This window comes from Sander lucioperca, chromosome 4 (assembly GCF_008315115.2).
Source record: "Sander lucioperca isolate FBNREF2018 chromosome 4, SLUC_FBN_1.2, whole genome shotgun sequence".
Lineage (NCBI taxonomy): Eukaryota > Metazoa > Chordata > Actinopteri > Perciformes > Percidae > Sander > Sander lucioperca.
Window position 1 is genome coordinate 12,378,772 of NC_050176.1, and position 25,893 is coordinate 12,404,664.

The 25,893-nt window shown below is 42.8% G+C and overlaps 1 protein-coding gene across 4 annotated transcripts in view; it reads left to right on the plus strand.

Moving 5' to 3' along the window:
* pkd1a (polycystic kidney disease 1a) overlaps nt 1-25,893 on the plus strand; it is a 61,476-nt gene that overhangs the window by 15,953 nt on the left and 19,630 nt on the right. For all 4 annotated transcript variants that reach the window (XM_031289140.2, XM_031289144.2, XM_031289141.2 and 1 more), the window contains exons 4-30: nt 425-496; nt 2,170-2,333; nt 2,872-3,122; nt 3,453-3,713; nt 3,852-4,020; nt 5,646-5,823; nt 7,440-7,657; nt 9,560-9,681; nt 9,794-9,944; nt 10,746-11,008; nt 11,253-11,633; nt 11,877-12,353; nt 12,519-12,650; nt 13,603-13,778; nt 14,952-15,082; nt 15,263-17,886; nt 18,580-18,777; nt 18,892-19,191; nt 19,326-19,771; nt 20,106-20,256; nt 21,606-21,758; nt 22,275-22,415; nt 23,053-23,374; nt 23,572-23,788; nt 24,392-24,551; nt 24,664-24,807; nt 24,959-25,103. In XM_031289140.2, the coding sequence (XP_031145000.1) occupies nt 425-496; nt 2,170-2,333; nt 2,872-3,122; nt 3,453-3,713; nt 3,852-4,020; nt 5,646-5,823; nt 7,440-7,657; nt 9,560-9,681; nt 9,794-9,944; nt 10,746-11,008; nt 11,253-11,633; nt 11,877-12,353; nt 12,519-12,650; nt 13,603-13,778; nt 14,952-15,082; nt 15,263-17,886; nt 18,580-18,777; nt 18,892-19,191; nt 19,326-19,771; nt 20,106-20,256; nt 21,606-21,758; nt 22,275-22,415; nt 23,053-23,374; nt 23,572-23,788; nt 24,392-24,551; nt 24,664-24,807; nt 24,959-25,103 (8,147 nt within the window). The remainder of the gene's footprint in view (nt 1-424; nt 497-2,169; nt 2,334-2,871; nt 3,123-3,452; nt 3,714-3,851; nt 4,021-5,645; nt 5,824-7,439; nt 7,658-9,559; nt 9,682-9,793; nt 9,945-10,745; nt 11,009-11,252; nt 11,634-11,876; nt 12,354-12,518; nt 12,651-13,602; nt 13,779-14,951; nt 15,083-15,262; nt 17,887-18,579; nt 18,778-18,891; nt 19,192-19,325; nt 19,772-20,105; nt 20,257-21,605; nt 21,759-22,274; nt 22,416-23,052; nt 23,375-23,571; nt 23,789-24,391; nt 24,552-24,663; nt 24,808-24,958; nt 25,104-25,893) is intronic.

Sequence of the window (25,893 nt, forward strand, 5' to 3'; positions counted from 1 at the left end):
AGAAGAGGAGTAAAGAAAAAGAAAAAGAGAAGCATAGAAACAAAGCGGAAAGAAAAGTCTGAATGATACTGTGTCTCTTACTCAGCACTTCAGTTGTTTGGGATTTAGTTTTTTAATCACTCAGTTTTGTGTTGTGTTACATGAGTCGTTTTTGTGTAAAAGAGGATGTGAAAATGTCCTTTTCTTTGATCAACACAAATCTAGTCATTTTGCGTGACTGCATCAATTTACAAACGGATAATAATGTAAAAGAATGACTCAATTATTGGCTTCAGGTTTTTTGTTATGACAAACCCACACCACATTGATTTTGCCAAAATGACCGTATCATAGTAATTGCCACACATTGGTGCAGTCCAAAAAGCGACTAAAGACTTGTTTTAATTTTTAACAACAGTGATCTGTGTCTTCTGTTTCCATTTAGCGATTTGAGTAACAATCAAATCACCACCATAGAAGAAAGAACATGTGACAACCTTTGCAATTTAACTCAAATGTAAGTAATCATAGTTCATTGTTTTTCTGTTTGTATCTCCTTGTCTCACTAATAAATATAGAATTGAAATGTAATTAGACCACATTTATACACACACACACACACACACACACACACACACACACACACACACACACACATCTGATCACACATGCTTAAATAAGCAGTTGCCTTGCCTAACAAGATGAATAAAGCTCTATTTTAAACTGTGGGAGGTATTGTGTATTAATTATTCCTTACCAGATCTTTAGAAAAAAAACAAGTTTTCGTCTTGTGCAGAGTGTAATTGAGCGAAGCTAAACGGACTAGTCAGTAATAGATTGATGTCACATAATCTTCTTGTTCTTTCTGTACTGCCTTTCTTTCCTCCCTTCATCTTTTGCTTTATATATTTACCCTTGTCTCTCAATATTTCTTTTCATTGAGTTTCTTTCTCTTGCCTGCCATAGAAAAGCTGTTTATTTTATGGAACACAGCTTTGCTATGGCAGACTCTCTGATACGTCACAGCAGAAAAAGCACAGGTGCCCAAGCACATGTCAATGTGCTTGGGCACCTAATCATTATCATTAGTAATCAATATCATTAGTGTTATAAGTAACACCTGTGCTATTTCTGCTATGACAAGCCAACATATCTGCCAAGTAAAAAGTCTGTAAGCAAGGGGGAAAAGCTAGCCTAGCTCTGTTGGAGTTTTATTTTAATGCAAAAGCTGAAATGTGTAACTTGGTTTGTGTTTTTTGAGTGTTGTTACGTTATGTCTTGACGTTAAGACCAGCTCATTTACTGCATTTGTGCTAAGCTAATATTATTTGTTGACAAAAAGGGAAATAATTCTAAATCCATGTGAAGTTCATTTTTATATTGCAAAATTGAGATCATCTCATACTGTTTTGTGAAATTTCAGCACGTTATATCAAATAGCAAATTATTGAAAATGTTAACTGCTTGGTTCATTAGCTAATCACAGAAGACTTACAATGTTCTGCCATTTTGTTGTAGCATGTTCAAACATTTGAAGTACCATTTGCTAGGGCTGCTCGATTATGGCAAAAATCATATTTTCTTCAATATTGAGATCACGATTACAGTATTCAACACTATTACACTTTGACTTTGGAAAAAATTATAATAATTGTAAAAAAATGAGATAAATAAATAAAATTGTTAATTTATGATATATTGAATATGTACACCTTAAAATTAATAATATAAAAATAATACATTAAAATAACATTCGTGCACTTCCACATCCTACTGAAAACTACTAAATATATATTTTGGTAAACTACGTATGTTCAACATATTCCAGTCAGTAACTCAGTGAAAGCGGGCAAAAGCACACCACTGTAAAGGAAAGGGGGTATGCTGGATTTATAACACAAGACAAAAACAGAGCATCATTGTGAAACGATATGCAGCACAATAATCGGTTTATCTCGATTATCTTGTTTTCATAACCGTTGGGAGCCAAAATCGTGATTGAAAATATACTTGGATTAATCACCCAGCCCTACCATTTACTAACATGATGCAGACAGAAATGAATTTCAGCTTCAATGGTTCACGTGTCATCAGCACATACTGTACAGCTTTATGAACCCCCAATCTCTGTGAGTGTTGTCATGTTTTACCAGTACTGATCCACTTCCTCCCCGTCCTGCTCTCCTTCAGTGACCTGAGCAGTAATCCCTTTGATTGTGACTGTAAGCTGTTCCGACTGGTCAGCTGGCTCCAGGAGAGAGGGGTGCGAGTTCGACGCCCGGACGCCATGCTCTGCAACCATCCTCCTGAGCTGCGCCACCAACCCCTGCTCAACGTCAGCCTGCTCACCTGTGGTATGAAACAAATAGATGCTAATTCAGACATGTTAGATTTACATGTCACTACAATTACAAATCACTATAAAAAACATATTAATCTTCTTTCCCTGTTTGCCAGTGGACCCATCCTGCCTTGTCAGATTCATGTATACCATAATAAAAAGTGTTAAGTGACTGCCTGGACCTAAAATTAAGTCTCTCTAACAAGCTGAACTCTGGGGAAAGAAAGACATCCTGAAAGAAAGACATGATTAGCAAACAAAGTAAATCCATGAAAATGCGTAACAAATGTGAACTACTTCATCAGTTGCTTTTGGGTTTTGAAACTCAAATCCAAAATAAACTCCACGCCAAAATTAATGTAACCGTTTTATGCAATCCTTGTGGTGACAAATACAGACATCACAGAAATAAAATGCTCATGAGTTGACCTCTTTTGATTTTTTTTGCTGGTTTGGACAGAGAATGTCTGATGCTGATTAAAGTTATAAATCAGATATGAGACAAATTACGTTTGCACTGCGTCGACTGAAAACCTTTCCTTCTTCTGCAGGCCTGAACTATGCAGCTTGTCTTGAGGACAGCAGCAGTGGAGGAGGGGGACGGAGCGAGCTTGTTATCTTCTCTTCATCCACGCCCGGGAACTTCACACGTGAACAGTGTAACAGTGTGTGTTTTGCTGCATCACACCGCTACGGTGGCTTGGGGGCGAGGCATGAATGCCTCTGCAGCACAAACTCAGAGCCGAACTCCATCAGCAAATCTCAGTGTTCTGCTGCCTGTACAAACCCCCATGTTATGAAGGTATGCCGCACACAGGGATCCAGAGAGTAATTATTGCACCTTTTTAGATCTTCAGATGTCAAAGAGCTCCTTTTGTGTGGCTTCCACCTCTTGCTTTGTTTTTTCTTTTGTAAACACAACATTCAGGATTTCCTTTAAACCTTCCTATAATCTACCAACAACTTCCCTCTGTGGCTCTTTTCAATCAGAGCAGTTCATAAGTGTTAATTAATACCACGTTTTTATCTAGAACCATAAAAAGAATAGAAAAATCACAAACATCTGTACAATTAACAGTCAGGAAAGTTTCATTTGACTTTTATATACACAACACGTTTCCTCTATCCACAGGAATGTGGGTGGACTCTGGCTCATGACGTGTTTGCGGTGGACTTTGCGGTCTCACTGAAGCCTCTCCCATTGCAAAGTGTCCACGACCGCATCAATTTCTCCACCGCGTCCTCTGTCACTCCGGTGACACTGTCCTGGGACTTTGGGGACCTTTCGTCTCGGGTCAACACTACAGGAACAGGGGTCACCACAGCAACTCACAAATACGGACTTCCGGGACATTATGCAGTCAGTTTGATGGCCTGGGCTGGACACAAGGAGGTGAGAGAGAAAAAATAGGAAACAATTGTTTAATTTTTATACTTTAAAATATAGAAAAAGAACAACTTTTTTTTAAACACTATTTCAACATAATGAAATGTGATTTTAATATTTTTTTTCATGTTTGCATGTGCTCAGGTCTCTACACGCGGGAAAGTGACCGTGACACTTCCTCCCAAGCTGGAGCTGCGTTGTCCACCTCTTGCTGTGGCCAATAAGAGCCTGGAGTTCACGCTTGTTAGCTGGGGTGCTGTTGGCGTGGATGTAGACTGGAAGATTTCAAAGGATGGGGTCCAAGTTGCCAAAGGTAAAATTCACCAACCCCCAAGCTCGAAGCAGCTAATGACACTGATCGACAGTCAATAAACCTTTCAGCACAGAAATGATGTGTGACTCTAAACTCCTCATAGTAATCAACAGTCAATTAGTACAGGCTCTCTACTACTGTAAATCTTAACACTAGCTCTATGGCTCTCCATGGGTTTTATCTGGAAAACTAACAGGATAAATGTCTTATTAACAACGCTCAGTCACATCCATCATTGGGGATGGTGGTAAATTGTGAGTAAATTTTTTTTTCTTTGAGATTTCTCAAATAATTGCTTTCTAATTATCACTTGGTTGGCAGTGATGAATCAACATTCCATTATGAAATTATGTTCCAAAAAGAAGAGAGAAATACAGGATTTGGCTTTTTATAAACCTGTAATAAATGATTTGTTTGGCCACTTGGGGGCAACGGAAGTAAGTTGTGAACACAACATTATAGGAATATTTACACTAGCAATTAGCATAGCATTAGCATTCATTTGGTGTTGTGTTTTCTTCCAGCTGGCCTCCTGCAGCTGTACCAAACCAACTTTAACTCAAACAATGAACTGTCCTAGAAGAGCTTCTACCTGTTGCTTTTAAAACAGGAAGCTCCTCCTGGAGACAAACCAAAGTTAGTCCTCCTAGTTAATCCTAGCCTAGAAATCTAGCGGCAGCAAATGTAATTTGCAGCCAGGGTCATCTAGCAACTCTCCGTTGGCTTGCGAGCTGGAAAAAACAAACTCTAGCCGGGCCTATCACATCATGTATAGATTCGGTGGGCGGGCTTATGGCTGCTGCTGTTGGCGAAAAGCGGTCTTTCGAATCGGCTTTGGCCGCGACTCTGGAAGACTTGGAGTTAAGCTTTTCTTTGAGAAAAGAACAAAGAACGGCACTGAAGTCATTCTTAAAAAAGGAAGATGTGCTCGGAGTTTTGCAGACCGGATACGGCAAAAGTTTAATCTATCAACTAGCTTGGCTACCTTCTTCGTTGCTCTGGTTGGTTGTAGCGCTATCCTATTGCGTGCAGAGGGAATTTGAAAGACAACCGTTTATCCCGCCCCTTGGATTGAGCCCTGCCAATGGTGTGTTCCCAGACCCAACATCTTGATGTGGGTCTGGCTTGTCAGGCTACCATAATCCATTAATACAATAAAATAACATTTATTTGTCAGAACAACTACAAACAATAAAAGTAGACACCTACAATACACATTTTGTTGCTTACACTAGCAGCCAGTGTTTTCTACCACCCATATCAATATTATGCATTTTAATAGTTTCATGGAAATGGAGGTGCCGACACACTAGAGGAAAAGGTCACATAAATATTCAGTACTCATAAAACATGAATAACTTAATGTATCCTTTATGTGGATGCAGTATTTTGATTCCTTCTTTAAGTCTCCTTCCAGTATTTTTCTTTCATTTTTTACAGAACGGCCAGCACAAAGCAGTTTTGCCGCCTATCATGACTTTTCAAAACAATTTTTTTTTCATCTAGAAGTAAAGTCTTTTTGAAGTTTGCTTTTCTAGTAATAACATAATTGTTCTTTCCATGATGTTGCAAGTGTGACTTCAAAAGATCTGAGAAATCATGTGAATGTTTCTGTCCTCTGCCAGCCTCCCCTTACTGCCCAAAGGACGGGGTGTACCACGCCGAGTCCTCACACTGTTTCCAGATCGTTCCAGGGGAGATGAGCTGGACAGATGCTCGACAGCAGTGTATAGACCGCGGTGGGGATCTGGCAATAGTCAGGAGTGATGCGCTGCGTAACCTGCTGGCACCCAAAGTCACACAGTGAGTGTTTCTATCTGTATGGGCTGCAGAAATGGGGACTCTACGTTTTTCTCTGTATGTTTTTTTTGGTTGCAATAGTACTGCATGTTGTCAGGTACTGAACAGATAACCTGTCAGCTCTGCAACACAGTGTGTCATCCCTGTTTGGCTGAGTTCTCACCATGTTGCTGTTTGCAGCCACAACAGCCAAATAAACATTGTGACAGACATCAAATACTCAAAACAGATGTTGAACTGACAATCACAAAGTACATGGTTTGGATGGGGGTATGAAAAGTGTGTTTTTCCTGCTCTTCCCCTCCTGTCTGTGCGAAGGCTTTCTTGGTTGAATGTGACACTTTTTATGTGTGTGCACCTGTTGTTTCGACTCGAGGCTGTTTTCAAGGTAGTACTTTTCATTTTTTTATCATTCACTGTTTATGAACTTCATACCTTGAAGCTTACTGCTTTGATTAATTTCTCAGTTTTTTTGTCCTTTTGTCGTTTTTTTGACATCTATTCATTCATTTGTATTGTTCTCTGGCTGTGTAAAATACTGACATTGCTCTTTTTTCCCCACATAGTATAGCATGTATTCAGATGTGAATAGATTGTGACCTCACGCTTAGTCATGGTTAGAGTCTCTTTACACAAAAAACACTGTAGTAATGCTTCTTTACTGCTCTGGATTTGGCTTGGCTTCGTTGAAAAGTTTTTGGGTTTGTTGTGGTGTTTAGGTCGGAGAGGGTCGCAAAAAACACATCTGTAAAAGCACAGCTGCATTGTAACTTTAACACCCTGGGACGAGAAGTCCACAGTTCATGTCGTGTGTGTGTGTGTGTGTGTGTGTGTGTGTGTGTGTGTGTGTGTGTGGTGTGTGTGTTAATGTGAAGGTGGAAGCCCTTCCCTCGAAGACCAAAGTGGATGAGCGATGAAAAAAACAGCTGCAGATGAAGCTTATCCCATCTTTTCACCCCCTCGCTTATATAAGAAGCCCCCCCCCCCCCCCCCTTTTTTTTTCTAAGGTCTTGTTTTTACCACAAAGACCCTTTTTTCCTGTTCTCTTTCTTTGCTTGTATTTTGTAACCCCTGTCCACTCCTTCAGATGTCGTTTTTACAGATGTGAGTAGTCAGCCAGTACAGAAAAGTCTGACCGAAAAAGAAAGAAAGAAAGAAAGTAAACAAGACAGGGAAGAAAATTGCTTTTTCGGGCCTATTTATCTGTTGTAATCCCAGGGATGTACAAAATATCTGACATTCTGTCTCTGACATCCCAGTGGAGTTCAATCAGAGCCCATTTTCATGCTTTCTCTGCCCTGCAATCATTGCAGACAAGTTAATACATAATTCACAGACTTCAATGTCACCTGTTGAGATCCACATCAATTCAAGTGTGGATGTTTTGTATGGAGGTTTGTGTTGTGTGTATTTTTTATCATTCAGTCTTGGAACTGCACCTTTTAATTCCTTTTTTATGTGGATTTTTTCTTTTCTAAGATTTGGTAATGTTTGTATTTGTTTCTTTCTGTGTACCGTTCAAGCGATGGAGCCAATTATCCATCTGTTAACAGCCTCGTAGCTAGATGTCAAGCAGGTGCTGTGGTAATCTGTGTGTTACCTGTCTGTTCCTGTCCCAGGGAGCGAGGTGTGTGGCTGGGCTTGAGTGATGTCGACCTTCCAGGCAAGCTGCGCTGGGTGAACGGCTCAGAGGCACAGGAGGGAGAGGAGGGCCTGCCACCTCGTTCCCCGATCTCCCGCGGAAACGTGTGTGTGTCCCTCGATCAGGGCGCTCAGACCAGTTCACCACACTCGTGCAACGCCAAGCGGGCCTATGTCTGCCAGTACAGCCCCCAAGGTAGGCTCCATACGTTCACACAGACACACTGACACACAGCAATATAGGGGATTCAAATGCCTAGAAACCTGTAATCAGAGGACGGAAATGAAAACTGAGGCTCAAATTTCAATGCAAATACAATTTCCCCAAATCCCTCTGCATCTTAGTGGTTTCGGCGAAGAGGAAGGAATTTCAACCTTCTACACTACCAATTTTATGTAAATTAAGTTTGTTGGCACAAAGAAGCGTAGAAAAAGAAAAGGCAAACAGCCTCCTTCACACAAGCACAAGATTAGCTCCCTGAAGCACCATTTATAATTGGAGGACACTTGGCATTGATACAAATTGCTCCTTGTGTAATAAGCATTTCATCAATTTAAGCAGTATGGTTACATCTGAATATTACAGAAAAGCACCTCCATACTTTATACAGTATTGCTGTTAAGTATTTGTTTCTGCTAAGGAATAGTGTTTTCAGACTAGGTGGACTGGGATGAATGGAAACAATTCTACATGATAAATGTAATCGTTTTGTTACCGACATACATATTTGTAATGTAAGTATTCCCATTTGTCATAATTTCTATCTGTATATATACGGCATTTGTAAAAGAATAAAACATTATATCGATTAAAATGTCCACAGGCCTTAAAACCCTGAAAGCTGTAGAAAATATACAGGCTTCATATAGTCTTCTGTATGTGGCAGCTGGATATCTATATTTGTTGTGGACTAAAAATGGAACATCTGATTGCTGAAGCCAAATTGCTGCCATTTTGAAGTGTTTACTACAACCAAATGTTAAGAGTGGGTGAGTCGTTGTTGCCTCCAAATAAGTGTTGCTCAATATAGATAAAATAACATGACATTTAACATAATGTGAACACATACACAAGCAGGAAATGAAAACCAGCAGTGTTACATTTATATTGCACCCATTGCATTGCCAGTGAATAGATAGTTATTAATTAGTTATTTTTCAAGGGGTACAGTATGTGTCAGTCTCTTAATGTAACATGTCGCTTAATGCAGACGTGGCTTGAGTAGAAGTTAAACTGGATTGTGTAAACCTGCCTTCTAAACAATGTGTCACGGTGGGAAATTAAGTGTATGTGAGGTTGTAGTTAGAGATGTTCCGATACCGGCTCCGATACTGCCTAAAACGCTGGTATCGTTATCGGGAAGTACTGGAGTTTATGCACCGATCCGATACCACGTAAGAAAGCCCTAAAGAAAATCTACATTAAAGTAGTTTATTTATGTTCTTTTTCCGTTATAACGGATTGTCAAACTGGATAATAACAGAAAGTTCTGTGGCGTTCATTGTTTGTGTTTGTTCATGTTTCATAAAGAGTTTAACCTGAGCCAGACTGACAACAAAGTTATAGAAATCATATCACATCCATACAGGGATAGTAGTATACAGTTATTAAAACATAATAAAATATATGACACACTGGTATCGGATCGGTACTCGGTATCGGCCGATACGCAAGTTCAGGTATCGCGAAGCAAAAAATGGTATCGGGCCATCTCTAGTTGTTGTGTGTGTGTGTGTGTGTGTGTGTGTGTGTGTGTGTGTGTGTGTGTGTGTGTGTGTGTGTGTGTGTGTGTGTGTGTGTGTGTGTGTGTGTTTCTTTGGTCCAGTCTTTGATATTGTTGTTGTGTGTATAATGTTTGTGTGAGCAGATACATTGTGTTCCCTTTAAAATCTTTAACTGTAGTTTTGTGTGGTCTGTGCCTTTAAAGGTTTGTTTTCTCTCTCTCTCTCTTTCTCTCTCTCTCTCAAAGCAGTGTGTTACAGTGTGGATCCATCAGTTCTTATAAATTGCCTCAACTTCCTTTCTACTCTTTCTAAACCTCTCAATCCTCCATCCTCTTTTGTCACCTTGGCTTCATTCTTTTTTTTGCCTCCACAGTTCATGTTCCAGATGCAGGGATTTACACAGTAGGCCTGGCTGTGTTTCCCTCCCATAATACTTTGCACCTCGCCCCTCCTGCTCCGCTCTCTACTCCACAGCCTCCCAGCAGTGGCATAGAGGTGAGGAGGAATCTCAGCTTGTTTATTCAATCATCGTACTGTTGTCCTCAAACTTTCTTTTCATCAAACGTTCTGTCTGTTTTTCTCATTTCTTCACGTTTGTTTCACTCAGGTGCTGTTGTTCCCAGCTCTGAGCTTTGTTCAGGCAGGTCGTCTGTCCTCCCTAGAGTTTGTCACTCAGGAGCTCATTTTACAAATCCACGTCCGATTCCAGACCTACAGACCTCACTGTCATTATCCCGGCCTGCACCTGCTGCTACCCAGTGAGTCAAACACAGAAACACACTCATGTGCACAGACTTGGCATGTAAAACCATCCGCACATTGCTGTTGAATATCAACATAAGCCACCTGAGCCCACCCCTCTTCAGTTACACAAACACATCCACGTGCGCACACACACACACACACACACACACACACACACACACACACACACAAACACACACTGACAAGTCTTGTCTGAAGTTGTTAGGTAGGTCAACATGAAAGTAAAGTTTGAATGGAGACAGAAGTATTGCAAAACAGGATAGGAAGGAAACAGACCAATCAAGGTCACCTCCCTCCTGAACGCTTCCTGTCCTCGTCCAGACACATGACACGTAACTGCAACACTGTGTGGCACAAGGCACAAAACATTGAGATGCTTTCTGTGTTTGTTTTTTTTGGACTTCTCCACCGAGACAAAGCAGTAGCGACGTGCAATAGACAGAGGAGCAGTGAGCGAATGCACATAAAAAATGGAAGAAACAGAAGTCCGCAGAGAGGCGAGCAGCTTGTTCATGACATGACAGAACGTTTTCTGTGAAACTTTCATTTGGAATTTGTGAATACAGCCACAGAGGAGGAGACAGCGAAGATAATGAGATAATACAACTGGATTATTAATAACACCGAAAGCAAGTTTTACCCTACATGGAGATGGATATCGGCCAAGCACACTAATTATGTACCCAAAAAAACATATGATCAGCTTATATGATATAATGCAGTTAAAAAGAGTAAGAAAGAGATCATTTTTTTTATGTCTCAACTTCATCATAAAGATACATCTTGTGTCTCAGGTTGTGGAGGTCCTGCGTGTGCCCCAGTGGCTGTTTGTGTCCCCAATGACACCAGGAGCGGTGATCCACCCTCTTGCCCCCGACTAGAGCAGTGGTGTCCCTTCCAGCGCCGGTGCCTGCCTCTCTCCAGTCCCTGCCAGCCATCTTCCTGTCCTAACTGCACCCAGGCTCACCACCTACCCCCTGGGGCACTGAGGCCCAGATACACCCTACAGAATGAGGTGGTCTTCACGCTACCGTCAGGACCAGCTGCACACATATTGGTGAGAGGATTTACTTTTTTTTTTTAAAACACACAATGGGGAAATTCACAGCCTTTTTGCCTCTAAGTGGAGTATTTAGTGTTTTTGCTTTTGAAATGCAGTAATGTCAGAACAAATATTTGATGACTGCCAGCTTTAATGTGAGTGTGTTTATGTGAGCCAGATTGGTTAAGCAGTTACGGCATTGCAACTGTTGTACTGTACAAGGCATAACTTTCACCCTCCTGATCCCTGTTTCTCCCAGGTGAAAGATCAATTGGAGGACCTCCTGGTTTCCCGTGGTGATGTCATCGCCCTGCAGCACGACGCTGGCCCCGCCTCACTTCTTCGCTGCCAATCTTCCCCACATTCACTGTGGCGACAACCTGTCTTAGCCCTCAACCAATCAGAGTGGTTCTGGATCAACAACACCGGACAGTCAACAGACACCTCGGCTGACCTCGACGCTGACCCTCTGCCTGACCCGGAGCTTGACGTGAAGGCGCTAGTGGAGGATGGTGAGGGGGGCTGGCTGGATGAAGTAGTTTGCCCCGTCAGGGTGCTGTATGTGGGACACAGTGAGACTCAGCTGCAGGGACCACAGCTGTCTGCTGGTCTACCCCAGCCCGGACTCTACAGCCTGCTGGTAAGACATCAAAGCTGTATGTCAAATTCCAGCATGCATCTGACATATTTATATTTATTTATTTAATGTCTCTTTTTTTTTCTTTAAAAATGTACTTATAATTTCAATGTTAACACAGGCTAATAAATCAATATCCATTAAGTGTTTGCTGTTTAATTATTTTGTTGTCTGTACCCCATTTTTGCCCCATATTGGTTGTATTAACAAAATAATTGGGACACAATTTAATTTGATAAATTCCAGGTGACTTCAGCTGAGCCATCATACCCAGCCTCTGCATCATGCGACTTGCGTGTGGTGCCTCCTCTGGGCTTGACAATCCTCCACCCCACTCCCCAGAATGGCACCCTCTACCTGAAGCCCAACGACACCCAGATGCTGCTCCGCGTCCAGTCTCGATACCTGACAAAGGCCTCTCGGCGTGGCAGTAATCGCAGCGTGACCTTCCAGTCCGACTGTCCCAAGGAGTTTTCTTCCAGCCCAGCGCTCTGTCAGCCCGGGCCGAGCTCAGGGGTCGAGGCCGCAGAGCCCAACCTGTATGCAGTGCTGGATCTGAGCCTGGGGACGGAGGAGCAGAGGAGTCCAGTGCAAGTGGAGCTGGAGGCCCATAATAATGTGACGGAGGCCAGCCTGTCTGTGGTCGTCCACCTGGAAGAGCCACTTAGAGAACTGATGGTGCAGCCACACCCTGCACACAGGGTGCTGATGGAGTCAGTCGTGGTCAGTGTGTGTTTGTGCTTATGTTTTTACATCACTGTCCGTTGTATTAACTTCATATTTGATATTGATATTGCTGTATGCACACTGCAATGTCTTTTTATCATGTCAAAAATAAGTTTATGACATACATTCATATTTATGCATATATGTTTGTATGTGTTTCAGAGCTACACAGCATCAGTGCTTGAAGGCTCCAATCCCACATTTAAATGGACAGTGGATGACAAGCCGTACTTCACTTATTACAACACTGTCCTCAATGTCATTTACCAGCACGCTGCCATCTACAAGCTCACAGTGAGTTTCTGTTCACATTACATTATGTGAACTTAAATAGAACTTGATTTTTTTGTTCCTAGAGACTGTCTGCAACTAACAGTTATTTCCACTATCGATTGTGTAATCTGCTGACTATTTCCTTGAATAATTGTTGGTCTTTAAAAATGCCCTTTTACTATTTCCCAAAGCCCAAGGTAACGTCTTAAAACAGCTTATTCTGTCTGAAGTCCAATACGCCAAAGAGATTTAACTTATTTTCATAGAGACACAACTAGCATATATTGATATTTATGAAAAAAAATGACTGAAAGGATTAACTGAATATCAAAGTAGTTGCAGAGACATTTTCTGTTGATAGACGTATCGATTAATAGACTAATAGTTTTAGCTCTATTAGATAGGTCACATCATGTGTTTGCACCTCTTAGTGTTGTTTCACAATTAAAGCTAACATCCTGTAAATGTGACACAATACATCAACTTCTTTCCGGCTGTCTAGTCTATATCCACGATGTTCCACTTCCGGGATTGGTCCGTTGCCGCCGGCTGGATGTCCGTTACCTTCCGCTTTCTTTGTGTTGGAATTTTAAACCCCGGTCGATTTCTGAGGACTATGGTTAACTGCTCCTCAGATCTCTGCAGGGTAAATCCAGACATCTAGCTAGACTATCTGTCCAATCTGAGATTTCTGTTGCACGACTAAGACAACCTTTGAACATACACATGTTCCACCAAGACAAGTTCCTCCCCGAGGCTATTTTGCAGCAGTACCGGGGCTCCGTCCGGCGCTAAGCTAGATCCAAGACGATTGTGATTGGTTTAAAGAAATGCCAATAAACCAGAGCACGTTTTTCTCCCATCCCGGAATGCTATGTGGACTAGCCAGACCCTCCTCCGCAGCGCTGTGGAGGAAGGTCTGGCAAAGCGAGACTGCCGGCTGTCTAACTGGGTCATGTGGCATTTCTTCCAGGTGACAGCCATGAACCATGTCAACACCCTCACAAAGCATTTCAATGTGACCGTGGACCGGCTGCAGCCCATGGCCAACCTCACAGTAAAGGGTGTGCCAGATGTGGTCCCTCAGGGCTCCACTCAGACTCTCACCACCTCTGTGCTCCTTGACTTATCTGTGGCTGCCACCTTCCGGTATGAACAGATGGACAGAATCATAGACTGATAGACAGATACATAGATAGACATCTTCTGTGGTGTGTTTTAAAGTGCCCATATTATGCTTTTTGCCTTTTCCCTTTCCTTTATTGTGTTATATATTTTTTTGTGCACGTTATAGGTTTACAAAGTGAAAAAGCCCAAAGTCCACCCCAAAGTGACTTACCATCTTCCAGAGAAAACACTGTTCACAAACTGCTCCTAACAGCTCTAATGTAGTCCAGCCTTTACTTCCATGACGAACGTGCGTCACTTTGTAACACACGTTATAATGCTCGCCTAGCTGCTAGCATGGCACACCCTCATACTCTGCTTCTGACTGGCTAGTAGTCCTTACCTAACTACTGCGCATGTGCCACTACCAACAAAGATGGAACAGAAGTGAGATGCCTCACTCTGTAGCTAAAACAGAGAGCTCAACACACAGGGTGAAAAGAAGAGCTGCAGCAATGTGCAGTACAACAAAAATATGGTGTTTTTTGGAAATTAAACCACATAAACCTATTCTGGTACAACCTCGAAATACAATTATGAACCTGAAAATGAGCATAATATGGGCACTTTAAAACAAAAATTCTCTTTATTTTTACAGCTGAGTGAAAACACAGTGTCTGTTTGTGTTTGTCTGCTCCTTTCTTCTCCTCTATCTTCCTCTCTGTCTTTCTCTTTGCTCCTTTCTCTGCGCCATAATAGCACTGCAGCAGTCATACCCTGCAGAGCCTTGGATTTACAACTGTGTGGTTAGAGCAGATCGCTGACAAGAATTTTCCCTTGTGCTCGGCTGTTTCCCCTGTTCCCCTTTTTCTTCCACTCTTTCTCTTTCACTCTTTTCTCTCCCTCCCTCTTTCACATTCCCACCCTCACAACTATGGTGCACTCTTTCACTTAGTTTCTTTCCACTCTCACCATTTGTGGTCCACAGAGGCTTCCTGAGTTTTGAGTTTCCACTTCTCCTCGTCCAAAAATCCTCTATTGCCTCGTCAGAGAAGATTCCCACTTTCCAGCTTTTGTGTGTGTGTGTGTGTGTGTGTGTGTGTGTGTTTGTGTGTGTGGATGGAAATGATTATCAGTGCATTTATTCATTTAAGTTTCATGTATTTCTCTTCAGGTCTTCATTTAATGGTTTTTCATTTTCCTGTTATGCTGCAGATGGTCTTTTGGTGACGGCGGATATAAGGAATTTGAATACAAGCCTCCTTACGCCCCCTCCCTCCTCTGCCCAGACTCCCCCAATCAGGTCCTTCTAAGCAACAACGTCACCTATATTTACTCTCAGCCAGGTATGCTCTCGCCCATCTCCTTATCAGCAGCATGACTAATGGAGCAGCAGCCAATGAAGTTTGACTTTGTTTCAATTTTTGAAGATTAAAATGTCCTAAGCTGGTAGATAATGATATAAATCTATTTTCACCTCATTTTCCTTTCTCACCCTGTCTTCTTTTTCTTCTTCTTCTGTACAGGAATATACACAGCACTGGTGTCAGTGTCCAATCGTTATGAGAACATCAGTCAGAGCATCAACATGAGCGTCTACAGCATCCTCACTCGTGTCGATATACAAACAGAGCCGCAACTTCTCCTCACTGGCAAATCAGCCGATTTTGAGGCTCACCCTTTGCCCTCACCCTATGGCATTCACTATGACTGGCACTTTGGAGATAGTTCTACCCCGCTGCAAGGTCGCCGCGTGGCACACACCTATGCACAGAGTGGCGTCTTTAATGCCTGTGTATCGGTAAACAACACCATCAGTTCTATGAAGGCTTGTTCCGAGATGTTTGTATATGAGGAGATTGAAAATTTAACAGCTGAAAGCTCCTCACCTACAGAGCTTCACAGTCCTACTACAGTATGGGCACGGCTTGCATCAGGTAATAACATCACATGGACATTCTCCATGGGAGATGGGACCATCTACCCAGCATCTGAACCTCACGTGTCACACAGGTATATCAAAGATGGCAACTACACAGTGAATGTGACAGCCACGAACGCTGTGAGCTCTGGCTGGACAATCCTCCCAGTGCAGGTGTTTGTCTTCCAAGTTGTGAAGATGGAGCCGTCCGGGTGTGTCCAAGAGCGGACCCCCATCAACTTTCAGGCTGGGGTGTCCGGTAACGCGTCGGCTCATATTTATAAATGGAGCTTTGGGGACGGAAGCCCAAACGAGACACACCACGGCAACCCCAGAGTCTCGCACACCTACTTGACAAGTGGGAACTACCACCTCTCTCTGTTTCTCTCCAGTGGGGTTAACAAGGCCAACTTCTTCAACTGTGTGTGTGTGCAGCCAGCATTAACCAACATCAGCCTCACCCTTGAGAAATACCACTACGCCGCTGGGGAAGAGATCAGTTTCCAGGCCAGAGCGGAGCCAGAATTTAACTACAGCTATCAGTGGGACTTTGGTAGAGAGGAATACCTTGTGCTCATCAGTAATAATAAGAATGTTGTGACAACATATAAAAACCCAGGTCATTACAATGTGACAGTCATTGTCTTCAATAACATCTCCACCAGTAACTGCAGTGTTGTGATTGAGGTTTTGATGCCCGTAGGTCCAATTGTTATTCAACATAATGGCACTAAGTACAATAACCTGACCCTTAGAGCACCATACACTTTCACAACGTCTTCCATGGCTTCCAATGTCACTTACGTCTGGAACTTTGGAGATGGATATGTGCTTACAGGCCAGACTATCCGCCACACCTACAACACCTCTGGGAACTACAATATTACGCTGACAGCAGCCAACACAGTTAGCAGGAATCACACTACTTTACCTGTTGCTGTGCTTGCACCAGTCCGCGGATTGACCGTCAATGCCAGTTTGGTAAATGTCCCTCTTAATGCCTCAGTCCACTTTGAGGCCCAAATGGAGGAGGGAGATGGCGTGCGCTTCTCTTGGATCTTGTGTGACCGCTGCACCCCAATTCCAGGGACCCAGACCATGTTCTACACCTTCCGCTCCGTTGGCACTTTTAACATCATTGTGACAGCGGAGAGCAACGTAGGAACAGCACAAGCCAGTATCTTCCTGTATGTCCAACGTGAGCTGGAGGGGCTGCAGATTTTAGCAGAGGAGGAGATCGGAGGAGGTGGAGGCACAGGATTGGACAGTTGCTGCTTTGCTACAAACCGTGTTCTCCACCTTCAAGCAGGTTTAAAGGAAGGAACCAACATGACGTTCACTTGGAACCTTATCAGAGAGCTAGACCCCCTCAGCTCAAGCTTCAACATAAGCGGGAAAACAGTGGAGGTGAATTTCTCCACACCAGGCCCTTGTGACATCTTTCTCCGGGCAGCCAACCTCCTGGGCCAGCTGTCCGTCAACAGAACCATACACTTCCTGGAACCAGCCGGAGGGGTGCACCTGCAGATCAGCGACAACCCAGTTGCAGTCAATGCTCCAACTAACCTGACGGTACTGAGTGTTGAAGGCTCGGACCTGCAGTACCGCTGGTCTGTGAATGGGGACCCTTTGCAGTGGAACAAGCACTGGAAGACCCACACCTTCATCACCCCTGGCCAAAAGCTAGTTACTGTGGAGGTATTCAATGAGGTTAGCTCAGAGGTTGAATCAAAGATTGTCAGTGTCCAGGAAGTCATTTCTGGGCTAACATTCAATGCTACCAATGTGACAGAGCAGAGTACGCAGAGTTACGTAGCAACAGGTGTCACCGTCTCGCTCGAGGGGAAAACACTGACAGGAACCAATGTGACGTGGACATGGCTGTTTAATGGAAGAACAGAAACGGGAAGGAAAACGTCTGTGATTTTCCCGGAGGCAAAAACAGCCATCGTTACTCTGAATGCGACCAATGACGTCAGCGGGCAAGTGGTTTCTAGACAGTTCTTTGTTCAGGACAAGATTCAGGGATTGGAGCTGAGGGCAAGTAAAAACATTGTAGCAGTCGGTGAGAAGGTGGAGTTCACCATATCTATGGCAGCGGGCTCGGACGTTCGCCTCATCCTCAGCATCAGCGGAGATGCCACTGTTTTCCCTCAACCCGACCAAACCTACGTCCACACGTTCAGCAGGGTGGATACGTACATGGTGAACCTCACTGCTCACAACCAGGTAAAGTCAAAAGAGATGGAAGGCATACATTAAGATAATATATAAGAGATATAAGATCATGGTAAATAAACAGCCATCACAAACAGTACTATCACATAAAATGAAATCATTCCTTTGCATCATTCATTTTCTCAAAATGTACAAATAGTGTTGTCACATCTCAGATGTATAACACGGACAGCTTGATTTTATAAATAATACTTTCTATGTATATCTATATGTTCTACTTTGCCAGTCTGCACATAAGTTGACACATACAGTTTGTTATCACTGCTTGACATATGGGTGCATTTACACATGACAATCCAATGACATTATTCTTAACCCTATGGCATCATTGTAAGTGTCCTAAATTCTCTGCATGCTGCTCTTTTTCATAGAGACCTTGACACGAGTAAAGCATGTGTAAACATGCGTGTTGAAGAAGCATCTAATTGAGCAGCTTGTTGATATGTTTGTTGTCGTCCTTTAGTCATCCAAGTCATCTGTCAAATGCTTGACCTCACTGCTTCCTTTAAGCAATTTGTCACTTAAAGTCGGTATGTAGAGTGTTTTAAGTAGAAATTAGGAAATAATTCGACATTTTGAATTTAATTCTCATTTCTCTTTTGGGCATTAACTCTGATGTCAAAGCCAGCATGATTTAATCGAACTAATGCGGTGCACACATTTTGTTGCAATATGACAATCCAGGTGAGTTCCAAGAGGCGGCACCTCCAGGTGGAGGTGATGGAGCCCGTACGTGGACTTTCCATCCTGGGAAGCTGTGCAGCAATCCCTGTAGGTGTAAAGAGATTGTTTGTGGCCAACATCCTGACCGGCAAACCTGTTCATTTCCTGTGGACTTTTGATCTGCACCACCTCCATAAGACGTCGCATTTGGGCAAAGAGGTCAGATCACTTAACTATGAATAATAATAATAATAATAAATAAATATCACAATATATCAATATAGCAAACAGATGTTAAATAGTGATGTGTCTCAATGAATCGCACAACCCCAGGTGTTTTACACGCCAGAAGAACCAGGTTTATTGACCATCTACCTGAAGGCCATCAACGCCCTGCATGCTCAGAACGTCACGAAGCACATCCTGGTGCAGAACCTGCTGACAGCGGCTGTCCTGTATGCATCGCCTCTGGACACTTTCATCAATAAGACGGTGACCCTGATGGCCAATGTCATACCCAGATCTAATCCTGTGGAGTGCTTGTGGGACTTTGGCGACGGCTCTACTTCAGTTCACACAAACACCACAACTGTGGGTTATGAGTACAGACACCCGGGACACTACCTGGTCCAAGTATGTTTCTTAGAACTACATTATTCCATGTACTCTATGTACTCTTATCGATCCATTATTTATTTGTTGATCTGTAAATATGATGCTGTATGTGAAAGCTTGACATCTTTTCACCATGTTTTTCTCCCTGCCAGGTGAACTGCAGTAACTTGGTGAGCTGGGTGTTGGCCCAGGTGGAGGTAAACATCAGTGTATTAGAGTGTGAGGAGCCAGAAGTACAGGTGGTTCAAGCCCCCCGTCTGGCCATCTGGCGCTACCAGCCCACTTTGGTGGAGGCCAGTGTGGACCTGAAAGGCTGCCTACGCTACGGAGCTCAGTACCTCTGGCAGATACTCTCAACACCCTCCTGTGATAACGACAAAGACCACAGTATTCCCTCTGGGGTGGTGACTCAGCCCTCGCAGTCTTTGCTTGTCCCGGTAATTCGGCTGCCGATGGAGGTGGATGTGCGGCGGCTGCAGCTGTCGTTGCCAAAGATGGCTCTGGCAGCAGGGAACTATACCTTGGTGTTTTCTATGTCCTATGAAGGTGTGCCGCTAAGGAAGGCCGCCTGTCTGCAGCTTAGTGTCATGGCTACCAGGTCAGTGGAGAAACTCAGTTTTGACTCTCTCTCCCTGTGGGGTACATCCAAATCCCTACATATATTAAAACAAACTTGAAAGAATTTGGATTTATAATGTGTAAATGGACTGGACAATGACAAGATAGGCAAGACAAAATAGAGAACATTTTCCAACCAATCAGAAGGTGTGCACCCTTCTCTGCGTAGGTTCACAAAGAAGTTTAAGGGAATCTCCACAGAAGTGTAATTTCATCTTAACTGTGTTGATCTGTAGACCAATAACTTGATAACTTGCTGGGGTTACCACGTTACATTTTTGTATGTTCCTTTGAACCCCTTTTTTTCTTGTCAGACTGATGCCCATCATAGAAGGGGGGACCTACAGGGTGTGGTCGAGGACACAGGACCTAAAGCTCAGTGCAGTGCAGTCCTACGATCCCAACATGGACCCAGACAGCCAGTCACTACTCCACTACCACTGGGAGTGTCAAAGCACTTCGAAGGTAAGGGCAGCCATTAAACAAAAGTCGCGTTCACACATTAGAACTTTAGAACTTAAGACGAGTTGGATGAGTGTTTTCTGGTGAAATTGGTCATTTCTGTTGCTCACACTTCCACATTTTCCATGTTTCCATTTACATGACACTGTAATGTACACAAATATGCATTCAAGCCCTCACCATGAATGTGGATTGTTTTGTTATTTTTAAGAGGTTTACTGCCAGTGTGTGTATTGAGGCAGATCATGTTATTGTTGATTCTCTAAAAAACAAAGATGTTCTGATAACTATAGTCATTACTTTTTCATCACTAATCCCTATATTATCACTTGGCAGTGTTTTCCCTTGAATATATTTACTCATATAACAATATTTTTATTGATTTACAACTATTCTTCCAGCAACAGTGAAGTACTGATTGAAATTATGACAGGTTAACGAAAAGCCATTTTTAGATAGATATTTGAGCCACATGTTGATATCTAAATGTATGCTTGTATGTGTGTGCGTGCGTGCATGCTTGTGTAATTCATTGAGTGTTTTTCACACTCACCGCATCCTTGGCTGGATGACAACACATTCTGCCTGTGCAGCAGAAGACCACAATATAAGACCCAATAGGATGGGTGTGTCCTGCAGGAGTGTTTGTGCATGTGCATGTCTGTTTGTGTGTAAATCCAAGCAGACAGGCATTTAAAGGGTTATGTAATTGTTTAGAGATAAATTCAGCATTCCACAGCTGGTGCTTTGCTCCCCACCCTGAAAATTACAGTACAGACATAAAGAACATGCACACATACTACACACACTCACAGCTGTGTACCACTACTGATAAAGAAAAGAAGGACATTCAGTCCGACCACAAAGAGTGAAACAGTTTTGCACTCGACACAACCGTCAGAGAAGATAGAGTTTAAAAAGAGAAATCAAATCATTCACTTTTACACAATGTTGCATTTTTTGCTTTTCTCCGAAGTAGACAAACTATCACAACATGTGAGAGTTTTTAGTTGATCACCATCATTTCAATAAGATCTTTACAAACAAGATTTTAAGAATGGAAATCAGTAACAATGTGATTATGGTGAAGAAACAGAGTGATTGTTTATTGAATATATTTTATTTACTCACTTAAAAACTCCAAAGTGAGGAAGTAGGATTATCCCAAATAAAAGATTAAAACATAGGTATTTACATAGTTTGATGTGTTGATCTCTTCTGTAGTGTTAGGTCCTTTAGAATAACTGTACTATTCTTATTGATTTCTTAGGTAACCCAATCCAGTAAAGTAAAGTAAGAGAGAAATGCAATGCAGCTTGGCCCAATTTCTCTCTCCCATTTTCTGCTTGCAGGGTGCAGAGCACTGCTCCAGTCTGAACTTCGGCCTGGGCACCAGCGATCCGGTGCTGGGAATCTCTGGCTCCGAGCTGGAGGCGGGAGTCGAATACACTTTCAGACTGACCATCAGCAAAGATGGCATGGCGCCAGAGTCCACCATACAGACTGTAAGTGCACACATTCTCCTACACACATGAATACATGCATCCTTCAAGTCAGTGGTTCCCAACCTGGGGATTAGGACCCCTACAATGGGTCACAAGATTAATCTGGAGAATCACAATAACCAGTCTCTTGAATGAATACACCATTTTCTCCCAAATCTCAAGTTGTCAGTGTTCTCTATATCCTCCTATAAGAAAAGCTTTGGTATCTCTCTCTCTTGTTCAGCTCAACAACAGGATAAGCTGCTGCCAGTCTTGATTTGATGGGATAAAATACAACATAAGATTAAACAATAAAAGATAGTAGAATATAGGAAATGTTGATGATAAATGTGTTCAATCGAATCATAGTGACTGCATCCTATATACTGCCTGAATTGTTAAATCTGACAGTGTGTGTGTGTGTGTGTGTGTGTGTGTGTGTGTGTGTGTGTGTGTGTGTGTGTGTGTGTGTGTGTGTGTGTGTGTGTGTGTGTGTGTGTGTGTGTGTGTGTGTGTGTGTGTGTGTGTGTGTCACAGGTGCTTGTCCAGAGTGGCCATATTCCCATGGTGTCTCTGGAGTGTGTGTCCTGTAAGGCTCAGTCCATCTACGAGGTCAGCCATAACTCGTATGTCTACCTCAAAGGAACCTGCACCAACTGCCAGGGATTTCACCGTGGGGTAAACACACACACACACACACACACACACACACACACACACACACACACATCAAGGCACATGCACTCATTTCAAATTGAACTCTCTGTGTCACAGCAAAATGAAGTCACTGCACCACAGAAGTAACAGTGAAATCAGCATGTCCGGATCTTTTTCCTTCTTCTCCTCCTCCTGCTCCACCTCTCTCTTTTATTCAGACTTTCCCTAGGATGTGTGTTGTGTGTGGGTGAGAGAATTAGATCATTGTACAACTGGAGCCAGAGCCAATATGTTTGGTACTTAATAACACAGGAAAACATTTTGAAAAACAAAACATTTGTTGAGTCACTGGGCCTGGACCCAGAAAAAAAACATGCTACTGTAAAAGCCTTAAGCCAGGACAGTTATTTAGCCTGGTTTCTGATTAATCATTCATGTATTTAATTGGCACTTCCAGTCACTACTGTTTCCAAGTGTTTGCATTGAATCAAACACACTAAGGCAAACCTTAAAAAAAAAAAAGAAACATGAAGTTCTCCCGACCATTAATGAAAGCGTTTAGGCTGGCTCATTTAAACTATAAATGTCTTTATAATTTTATATTATCACCAAATGTAGCTTGCTTTTAGTAATCTCTCTCTCTCACTCTACCTCCCAGCGCTGGAGTGCCATGACGCTGCAGAACAAGACTCTGGTCCTAGACTCATCCTCCACTACCACAGGAAGTCACGGCATGAATTTGGTTCTGCGAAAGGGCGTCCTGCGCAACAAAGACTCCTACAACTTCACCCTGCACGTGACCGACGGCAGTCTGGATGGCGACGGCGCCGCCTCCATCACTCTGCACCACAACATGCCCCCGGATGGCGGGGAGTGTCACCTGAGAGGGGGAGGGGAAACAGGGGTGGAGTACAGGGACAAAGACAGTGAAAGGTGGAGGATACGCACACTGTTGGACCGAGTGCACTTCAACTGCTCAGGTAGGAAGCTGAACGTGTGGCCTCGCTCTCACATACCTGAATCACAACATGCTTGCTTTACTCTCATCCTTTCCCTTTGTTTTTTTTTTATTTATTATTGTTATTATTTTATTTTTTTCTGTCCTGTCTATTTAGCAGATTTCTCCCTCCATTACTGATCATGTTGTTTGTCGTCTTTCTCACTTCCTTGCCTCCAGGTTACAGTGATCTAGGGGTTTCAGAGACTCCTTTGCTCTACAGCTTACTGGTGACACGCTGCAGAGATGACTACTGTGAGGACTTCTGTGTGTACAAAGGCAGCAGCCCGGAGCACTCGGCCTTCCTGCCCCCAGGCTTCAGCTCAGCCGGCCACCTTGTAGTCGTATTAATCACAGTGGAGGACCACCAGGGAGCTGCCATCATTGCACTCAACAAGTACAACTACATTTTACTCAGCTGTTTGGTTCAGTAAAGCAGCAGTGAGACCAATTAAATAATTAAAATTAATTTTTTTTTATCTACAAACATCCCAAGCTACCGTAGCGAAGCCTGTGTATTACTAAAGTTTTTCTGAGCGGTACAATGAATCTCTGCCATCTCCAAGGTTTTTGTTCTGTTGTTGGATACTGGCCTTCCTGTCAAAGTAGAAAAGCCAATGAATTTCACCACAAAGCTTAATAAAGTTTAGCTCTGTGGTGACTTGGTGCCTTACAGTAGGACATTTCAGCTAATACTGTAGTGTGTTGAACTGTTAATTTAGCATCTCTTTGATCAGTCGCTACTATTATGGGCTTTAGCAGCTAGGAAAATATGTATCTCTCCAAAGTTGGATGTTGATCTATTTAATTTTACTGTACATTTATGCCAGAAAAAAAATATTTTAAACCCATACTATTATTGTAAGTGAATTTGTTAGCCCTAGGTTGACTAGCACAATGTATTAAACCATCAGTACTGGAGAAATACATCCAAGTCCACACAAATATAGCAAAGTAAAAACACTATAATTATAACTTTCTATTTTGTGCATGTGTCCAGGACCATCAAAGTTGTGCTGCCAGAGCCGCCCCCTAATTACAACAACCTTCCCCATTGGCTGTCTGAGCTGACAGACAGCAAACTGAAAAAGCTGTTGGAACAGGGAGACTCCCAGAGGGTGCGAGAGTTATCGTTGGCTCTTATTACAGTCCTGAATGAGGTAGGAGAGGCCTAGCCACCCACATCAATTACTGTAATGCATTTATCTATCAAATTATTCATCAGTTGACAATACATGAAGCACACTTATACCTGTATTTACCTTCTTCCAGTATGAGCAGAGCAGGGAGTTGGCGCCAAATGAGCGTGGTCACAGAGTCAGAATCCGCAGCAACATCACCAGAGCGTTGACCGCTCTAGACCTGACCACTGTTAACGACATCCAGCAGACCTCCGCTGCTTTGGCTCAGTGCACGGTGAGCAGGATGAAAGGGGGGCGAGGTGGGAAGCAATGGAAAGAGGGCAGAAAATCAGAAGAAAGAAGTTTAATTGAAAACAAAGAATAAAGCTGAAAATGAAGGAGATAGTCAAAGAAGCAAAACAAATTATGAGTTTTGTGTTTTCCAGGCGGTGAGTCGAGAGTTCATCTGTGAGGAGTGTCAGAACAGCACTCTGAACAAACTGGAGTCCATGCTTAAGATACTGCAAACTGACACCAGGCAGGGCACAGTCACTCCTACTGAGATAGCTGACAACATCCTGAACATCATGGGTAAGAGAGAACGCTTTCTGTATCTCTTTTTTTGTGATCAATTTTTTATTAGCACCATTTATATCGTCCAGACATACAAAACAAATTCCACAATGTGTGACAGGTAATGTCAGATGGCGCACAGAACAGAGAAACACAAATTGAACAAGAACAAAAACCCTCTCCCACCCCCCACCCTCTGCGGTCTCAAGTAAAACAAAACAAACAGAAATCACACCTTGGCTAATCACTCTCCTCTAGTTCTTGTGGGGCTGAGGTCATTAAGTCTGATATTTGTGCTGCTTAGCATGCATAGGCTGATAGTTGATGATTTGGCTTTGTTAATCCTTGCTGTAGAGAGCTCAAGCATAACTATGTCTATAAAATACGCTAACCACTGTTTTGTACAAAGTGAGTGAGGGGGGAGCCAGTGTTGAGCTATCATTTTCTTGCGGTGGAGCCGGCTAGCCAAATTCTCCTGTCTCCCAAGCAGGTGTAATTTAGAGTCATCATTAAGTAACGATACAATCGGGTCAGTAGGAATTCGACATCCTATCACATCAGAAATTATTGATGTTGTTTTATTCCAGAACTCATGCACCTGTTCTCATATGCAGGAAAGTTCCAGTTTGTTCATGTTGACAGAACGTACGATGGGAGTGGGAATGACTTTAGAGACGTATCTCTTCTGAGGAGTCCAATATGTCCTATGACATATGTTGAAGTGGATATACTGGACCCAATTAATTGTGTTCCCCTCAGGGCTCAGCTCTCGCTCCCATTTCTTTACTATTGGGAGTTCTCCTATGGA